Source organism: Rhea pennata, chromosome 1, assembly GCF_028389875.1.
Source record: "Rhea pennata isolate bPtePen1 chromosome 1, bPtePen1.pri, whole genome shotgun sequence".
Lineage (NCBI taxonomy): Eukaryota > Metazoa > Chordata > Aves > Rheiformes > Rheidae > Rhea > Rhea pennata.
This window is the reverse complement of record NC_084663.1, coordinates 187718801-187727449: the sequence shown is the minus strand read 5'-3', so window position 1 is coordinate 187727449 and position 8649 is coordinate 187718801. Positions and strand designations below refer to the sequence as shown.

At 43.3% G+C, this 8649-nt stretch overlaps 1 protein-coding gene across 1 annotated transcript; it reads right to left on the bottom strand.

The window, feature by feature from the left end:
• Positions 1–620: 620 nt before the first annotated feature.
• ALG11 (ALG11 alpha-1,2-mannosyltransferase) lies at positions 621–6049 on the bottom strand. Its single transcript, XM_062576599.1, has 4 exons — positions 6011–6049; positions 4479–4712; positions 2973–3904; positions 621–942 (listed from the first exon to the last, which is right to left on the bottom strand). The coding sequence occupies exons 1-4, from the start codon at positions 6046–6048 to the stop codon at positions 671–673; spliced, it is 1476 nt and encodes a 491-aa protein (XP_062432583.1). The 5' UTR covers position 6049; the 3' UTR covers positions 621–670.
• Positions 6050–8649: the final 2600 nt, after the last annotated feature.

Genomic DNA, 8649 nt, shown 5'->3' with positions numbered 1-8649 from the left:
AAAATGAATGCATTTTCTTTTTATATTGTTAGAGTACTTACCTGTATCAATGGAAGGAGTCTACAGATGGATACAAGCACCTGTAGACACATTGTGTGTTTCTGGAAGGATTCTGCACATTATTAGAAAATTAAAGTTTTCATCAGAAATAAAAGGGAGCATATCTTATGCATTAGAAGATCAAGAACCACCACAGTAGAAACCTTGCAAAATAGAATTTTGTTACTCTGTGGGGGGACAGCAAATTGAAAGTGTGATAAAGATTCTGGAAAAAGATCTAGATATTAAAGCACAATCAACACAAAAGTGTTGATTTTAAGAAGTGTGACTGTAAGTGAAAAGTCATGAAATAGGTGGAGACTGACTGAAGGCAAAATAAATATTCAATAAATAAAAGATCTTCCAGGTGTACTTCTATTTGCCAGGAAAACATTGTAAATTCAGATGGTTTTGTAGTGCACTGTATTGTCATAAAATGTCAGCAGCATTTCTTCTCCATTAAAAAAAAAAATCTCTATTACAGATTGCAGATGCCCTGAGTGGAAGAAAAAAATCTTTTTGAATAGGACCATTAGGACCATGGGATTGCAGGTAGTAATATATTTACAAGAGACATATGGTCAAATACAAAAATTTAATTTTATTCATATATAATTTTATTCATATACATTTACTTAAATAATGGCTCCACAGATAATAGAAATGTCTCTTTAAAATTTTGGTCAGAAAATCTGTGCACAGACTGGCGAGCATTTTCTCTGATCACTAATCTTTTTTCAGGAGACAAAGAGAGGATATATGCCATAGTCTCAGCATAACCGTCCTCATTTTCTGCTAGGAAGCCTGTAATACGTCCTTCATAGGGTACCACAATGTCTAATTTGGGACCTCCAGAATTGTGAGCCAGGATAACCGTGCCAGCTGCCATACATTCAACTACACCTGAAAAAGAAACAAAACATGCTGATGTGAATGTGTAGATCACATGTCTTGGATTTCAGTAATGAACTGAAATTTAAAACTTTCAGCTCGTCTTCTCACAATTGAAAGCCATCTTTGAAACTACAGAACTGAGTTCTGGCTCAGACACATAGAGAGTAAATGGTCTTATAAACCAAAACAAATTCAGATTTTCAGTCTGAAGAACTTGAATTGTATTTTCTATTAAACATATGCAATTGAAATTAGAAATCAAGTATAACTGATTAAGTTGTTGTTTTTCTAACATACCTGATTTACCCAACATAGATGATACGGTGATAAAAAGTGCCAATGTTGAAAGGAACATAAAGATAGGTTAGCTCTGTGAGAGAGCACTCCATAGCTACCCTGAAAACAAGGACTTGATTTATGGCTTAGTGGCAGCTGCAAAAAATTAAAAATTACAGTTGAAGATGTCTGCGTATTCAATTTCTCATTCAGACTGAAGATTTTTAACATTTAAAAAGACATTCTGAGAGGAGAGTTGACTGTGATCATAGTGTTTCAATCAGATGATATTCAATCAGTTGTTAAATATTTTGCTGATGAACTAATCTTTATAGTTTTTTGACAATTCAGTAAGGCCAGCCAAGTAAATTGGTACCACTGAATCTGCACTTTTGACTATAAAAAGTTTTCATGAAAAATCAGTAATGGCAGGAACCTGATACATAATCTTTCCTTAGCCAAATGCTGCAGGATGAGAACAGCATATAGCATATGGATCAACTCCACTCTCCTCCATTGTTCCAAAACAGATCTCAGACATCATTTAATTGATGATTTTCCTCAGTTCTGATTTGATTTTTAGAAGTTTCATTAGGTCAAAAATTGCCAACTATAAATAATATTCCAGAATTTTGGAACATGTTTTTTAAAGGCAAAAAGTCACCACAGCTGAATGTGAAATCACACTGAAGTTCAGAATTCACAGTATGATTACTGACACTTTTTGAAAATAAACTGTATTTTATGAAGGCGAAAATATAAGACATCATTATTTCCAGATTGAGGCAGTTTCTTCTGGGAAACTATTCAGAATCATTTTTATACCAGTTTCCTATGGAAAACAAGCTACTTCAGATATTTATTTAACTTACATTCTAATAAAGCTTAAATTATTAATTGGAGCTTGGTCATATTATATTCAAGAATGGCATCCATCTATTTGGCCACTGACTTACCTGTTGTACGTACATTTATGTTATGTGGCATTCTTACATTCCCTTTCAAAGTCAGGAAAACTCAACTAATCCCCGTAAACCATGTCTGATATCTTAATTTCATATGACAGCATATTTCACACTAGGTCCCAACTCCTCTAGGATTCAGGTCTACACAAAGGAAACTGATTTAAGGGCTTGGTTTAGTTGTTCTAAAATATGTGTCTAGTGCAGTGGGATGACCTAAGGTACCTGGTGGCATTTGTACAGGGCTTACAAATAAAAAACAGAACTTGTTGGAGATGCACTGCTCTGAAACAGTAGCTGGTCCCAGTAAAATACACCAGACTTGGCAGTTGAAGCAGAAGAATCATGCTCGAGATCTCTACACATGGATGTCTACACGTCAGCTAAGTGTCTAGGCTCCCATTAGTCAACAGAGCACAGTTTAAGCTGCTTAAATGTTAAGTAACTAGTGCCATCTGAGGCACCGTTGGGTATGAAGACCTCTATGTGAAGCTGGCAGACATGAAACACTAGCTGTTTTTTCAGGTCACTGAAACTGAGCTTATGATCAATACAGTCTGGAAAGTCCACAGTGATTCTGCTTGTGCTACAGTAACACCTAGTAGCTAGTCATCTGAACTGGTTTCAGGCTTCAGCTCAGCTAGACTGCCACTGACAAGAATGGGAGCTGGACACTTGCTTGACGTGCAGACCTCTGCTTAGACATCTTGACAGAGGAGCCTGAGTCATGAACTGAAGCCTTGCACCAACTGTATTCTAACCCCTGGGACAAAAGTCTTAAAATTGAGAAAAGATACTGACCGATCCCAAAGTGTTCATTCCACATCGTGTGCAGGCCAATGGTGGCCTCAGCCAGGTGCTTCTTTAGCTCCACAAATGGAATGTTTATTCTGAACGTCACGTCGTTACTAACTCCTAGCTCTTCACAAAGATGTTTAAGGTTATTTACACGCTCTTCATCTTGCTGGTTACGACAGCCTCCAATTAAGATAAGCTTCAATGATGGCTGGTGCCCCACTCTCTTCTTTTTAAGCAATTTAGCAAAGGCTCTGATTTGCAATGAATGATCTTTTTCAGGCCTGAACTGGCTCACAGAAACAATGGAATATTCAGTAGTGTTCTTTTCCTCTTCCAGTGGAATATCCAAGAAGGTCTGAACATCGCATGGTGGGTACACAATGCTAGTGCAAGCCCCAGCTCTCCAAAGGGAAAGGATGTGATTCAATGTCCAAGACGAATTAACCATAATCACATCACTGCAAGAACCAACCAATCCATACATAAAGGCAAACAAGTAGTAGTAGATAAGCTTAAATTTGCTGAAAAGAGGATTGTTTGTAATGAATGCTGCATTGTTAAATCTGGTATCCTGATTCCGAACTACAGAGAGCATGTCAGTGCTGATAGTGGGATAATGAACATAGCATCCAACACGACAACCTCCTAAATACTTAAAGAGCGGAAGTGTGAAGGCATAGCCCATTGAGTCAATATAAATATCAGGAACACACTTTAGAAGAGCTTCCCAACCAAGAAACACAGACCCTAAACTTTGTCCCAGCAAAGTGAAATAAGGGTAAAGACAAGCTTCCACAAGATACCGTTTCTCTAGAAATACAAACTTCACAGGATGAGATAATTTAATATTGAATCTTCTGGAAGCGCCTTCTACTATATCTTCTCCAGTGACATCTCTATCACCAGTATACACAACGCACGTTATATTTTTGTACCTGAAAAAGAAAAAGAATTTCACGCATTCTTCTCTTCAAACTCCATACCATGAAACTAAAATTTTATCCATCTCAGAACTACCCAGAGTAAGAACAACTGTCTGGCCTACATCTGAAATGATTCTGAGTTAACTGAATTGATTCTATGAATTCTTGTCCTTATACTACCATAGCATGAGTGAAATGCAGAGAGGCTATGCCAGCCAGTGGATGTGCCAATGTTAACTTACTTTGCCTTCTGCACCAAGAAACAAGTATCGAGACTAGGTTATCAGTTATCTACTGGTGAGTTATGCCCATACCAGTACTGCAAAACAGATGGGGGAGGAGAGGTAATGGCCAAGGAGAGAAAGATGAGGGGTTCAACAGCTATGCAGAAGGCAGAGAAGGGAACGAGGTCTGGAGCAGAGAATGAAGCAGAAAGGTAGAACCTGGTGAGACCCAGATATAAAGAAATTAAGAACCTGTAGGTTAACGATACATACTTAAATATACAAAATTCCAAAATGTGGCTAAATAATGCCTTCAGAAGCTGACACTGAGATTATGATACTTGATAAACATATGTGCTTACTTTTTCTGGAGTGTTCTTATGGCACACCACAAGACTCTCTCTCCTCCACCACCTGCATTGCAATATGGGTGAAAAAATGCAACCACCAATGGCTGCTTCCCATCTTTTCCTGCTGAGCTGAACTGTTTTTTCCTTTGTTGTATCCAGAGTCGTATTCCCCACAGTAGCATGAACAAGCAGACACACAAAACTCCACTCAGAAATAATGCAGGGATTAACAGTGAGCACAATAATCTGAAACAAGAAAATTTAAAATATAAAATTGCTTTAAAGAAATACTATATATGAAATGTACACAGAAGGGCTTACCAGTAGAACTAAAGGAAGCTAGATAATTTCTTGAGTTCTCTTAATCTCAGAAATCATCTGCATTCAACAATTCATGCTACATTTCAACAATTACAGAAAATAATATTGCTATTATTTACCAAAGATAGATAGTTTTTTTTTTCTCCTGTTGGCTTTCAAATTCCCAAGCTGATTCTATGCCAGCTTTGGTCAAGCAACATTATTTGCTCAAGCACCACATGAACACACAGAGGTTACCTTCACAACCAGCATGGCTCCAAAACCAGCTCAGATGCTTTTACCTGGAGCCCAAGGTACGCTCTGCTCTACATATGTTGGAGGATTCATGAGGAGCCTGACACAGCATAACCAGTGAACAGATTTCCAAACAGATTTGCAAGGATCTTCTTCAACCCAAGCTACTGCTGGCCTCCTGTAGCATGGCCTGCGCTAGTGCAGAGCCGCTTGGGTTAACCCACGCTGCATGACCCAGTACTTGCATTTTCCATTATCCCCACTCTCCAGCACCCTGAGAAATGAAGATCTGAATAACTGTTTTTATGGCCTCAGGTCTCTGATGTGCTCTTTAAACCTTGCACTCCCCTTGCTTCGAAGCCGCCTCCATAAAATTCCCCTAACCCAGGCATGGTGTGTGCGTGTGTGTGTCTCCACAGGAGTTTTTTCTTGGTCTGTACAGCTTCAAACGCAACCGTGCTCGACTGCTGATGCCGTGCTCCGTATTAATGACAAGTATCTTTTACTCGATAGGAAGGGCTTGCTCACAGCAGGCTAAGCATCATGACGGACACCTAAGGTGGCGAACGCTGTTTCATTTTCGGGTCGAAGGGACCGAAAACCAGGGCAGCTCATCCGAGGCCGGTGGCGAGCGCCGCCCCGCCGCTGCCGCCTCAGGAGCGATGGGGGAGGGGCCGCGGGGCGGGCGCCAACGGCGGCGGGGGGGGGGGAGCAACGGCCGCGGGGCGGGCGCCAACGGCGGCGGGGGGGGGGGGGAGCAACGGCCGCGGGGCGGGCGCCAACGGTCGCGGGGGGGGATGGGGGGCGCCACGCGGCGGCGGGGGGAAGGAGGCGCCACGTGACACCCCCCGCTCCCCACCGCCCGAGGGGCAGCGCCGCGGGCGGGGGCGGGACGGCGGGGCGGGACCGTGCGGGCGCTCGCTCTCCCTTCCCCCTCCGCCGCCGGAACGCGCCGCCGCCGCACAGCGCCGCCCTCGCGCCCCCAGTACCTGACGAGCCCAAACAGACACAACCCTCCCGCCACCATCTTGGACAGCGCCGCCGCGCCTTTCCGCCGGAAGGCGTCGCCGCCCGCCGGGGCGGAGCGGGGGCGGGACTAGCCGGCCAGCGGCCTTCCCGCATTGGCTGCCGCGAGAGATTGACGGGGGGGAGGGCGGAGGGGCGGGGCGCGCTGCGGGGCGGGGCAGGCGCCTCCCCGCGGGAGGGTTTTCCTTGGCGGTCGCCACCGAAGCGCCAGTTGTGGTCGCGTCGCCACTGTCTCGTCGCTCGTCTTCTGGCCATGAAGGAATCCTGCTCCGTGTCCCTCTTCGAGGCGTACATTAACCTCTGACTCCTAAACGAATACCTCGTTTAGGTTTAGGGGTGCCTGCTCTGCTCCCTGCCTGCGCCTGTGGCTCTCGCGTCTGTGAGGTTCAGGGACCCGGTCCCGAAAACAGGCCGTTATCTGCCTCCTTCTCGGAGAGGTCCCCAGGGACCGTTTCCAGTGGAGGATGCTCAGGTTGTCTCTCTGTTTGTTGCCCTTGCTCTTTTATCTTGTCATCACTGAGAAAACAGAGCAAAGGGCAGAAATAAGGCAAAAAGGCAGCTGTATCATCTGCCTCCATGAACTTCAGCTTTTGGTAAGAGAAAGCTGAAGGCATGTTATGCAGAAAAGGCTGCTCATTTTCATAGGTACAGTTTATATTACACAGGCTTCAGCAGACAACCTAATTAAAAAAAATGCTGGACAAGGCCTGCTTGGAGGTCAGGTGCTTCCCTGTGAGATCTCCAGAAAAGCTCCTAGGAGCAACTTGCTTCCAGGACCGTTGCAGGCACAGCACTAACACTGCCCAGAAACTGCTGGCGTTACTGGAGAAAAAGGAGAGAAGAGTATGGCACCGAAACCTGGCAGGAATTCCTGCAGTTGCCTCCACGATCAGCTACAAGACCATGCAAGGGTGTTTGTTATAAGTTAAATAATCATAAATCAATGAAGAGGCTTGAGAACTTACAACAAAAGCTTTCAGTCTTCTGTGACCTGTTCTGTGCTGATGGACTAGTCTGGAGGTAAAACTAACCTGTGCTGTTTTTCAAAGTATTACTAATAATGTGTCATGAAACAGCAAGCCTTGGTATTTCTAAACAGCTTCCCATTGATCAGAGTAAGAAACTTCCTGCTCTCTTGCATTCTGGGAATGAAACTATATTGATGTGGAGGAGCTTAGGCAGAATTTAGCCATTTATGCCAAAACTAATCTGATCTCCTATGCAATAGCTAGGTGCTATTTCCCCCCCCTACACACACACACACAGATTCTTCATAAAAAAACCCAAAGTGTCATGTGGTGAATTTGTGCTAGATAGATGAAGCCTTGCTGTCTGCCCCCTCTTGCTGAACTGAGGTTTTCCAAACTTTGAGGGCCTTTCAAGTTCACTTTCTTTGAATGGAACCTTTCAAAAAACGATAATCTTTCAAGCTCTTTGAGGTCAGAGCAATCTCTTTCATCTCAAAGCCTTTGGTGCATTTTGAGGGCTTGAAGCTCTTAGGGATGTTTATGAAGGTCATCTTGTGTCTTCGCTGTCAGAAAAATACTGGTGGGAAAATGCTGGATCTTCAGTCAGTTTGGCCATTGTTATGGCCCTAAGCAGAGACAAAATCCCTATGGTAGTGGGGGTGTGAAACCTTCACTTTAAGTAATCCTTATTTGATACTTTTCCACTTGGGAGTCACCGTGTGAGGATGGAATTGGAAATCTGTCAATCCCTTTTATTTTACTTCTATAAAGAATCGATGTTTTTATTTAAGTCCTGTCACTATCCTAAATACCACTGACTACAGGTTAGCAGGGCTTCTCTGCCTTTATGTAAGAATGGAAGAATTCCAGTTCTGAATCAAAGCTCTCACATGTAGGGTGCCACAGGCATTAGTCTCTCTCCCATAATCATCTCCCCTACACACCCTACACACACCTAATTGCCTGAGAAAGCATGTCAGATGCCTGCAGACAGGAACCTCTCTGGATTCATACCTCTCAGCTCAAGACATCTGCTCAAAACCTCTCTCTTGTAAATGTTAAAATTTGAAGCTAGTTGCCTGAGTTCAGAGGAGAGTCATGGTTCTAGGGAAAAAGAAGTCTGGTTGATTTTAGCTGAGTCACCTCCACTGACTTGAAAAGAAGCTTATGGCCACCCACTTGGAAAGTATGAGTCTTAGACTGAGTGTCTTTTTGAGGCAGAAGGATTACAAGTTAGCCACAGCTTAATTAAAATGAGACTGAAGTCATGCTGAAGAGTTCAGGAAGCAAGAAGATAGAAATAATGAGGGAGACACCTGCATAACTAGTTTTTGAGTGTCTTGGGCCATAAATGGCAGATCGGATGTTTTGGGTTTAGATCCAGCACTCTGTTCAGTAAATCATATAGCAAAAGTTTTCAGAAAAGCCTTCACTTTCATGTGCCTAGAAGAGTACAACTTGTTCTTTCCAGTCAAGCCTCATTGCAAAGTTAGGTGTACTGGGAATGAGGATTCTCTAGTCATGGGATTTAACCTGCAGAGCTTCCAGCTAAAGTCATACAGCTTCTTCAGGGTTGCAGCCTGAAATGTCAAGAACAAGTGTTAGCCTGAGTCCAACAAAATATCTTCTTGAAA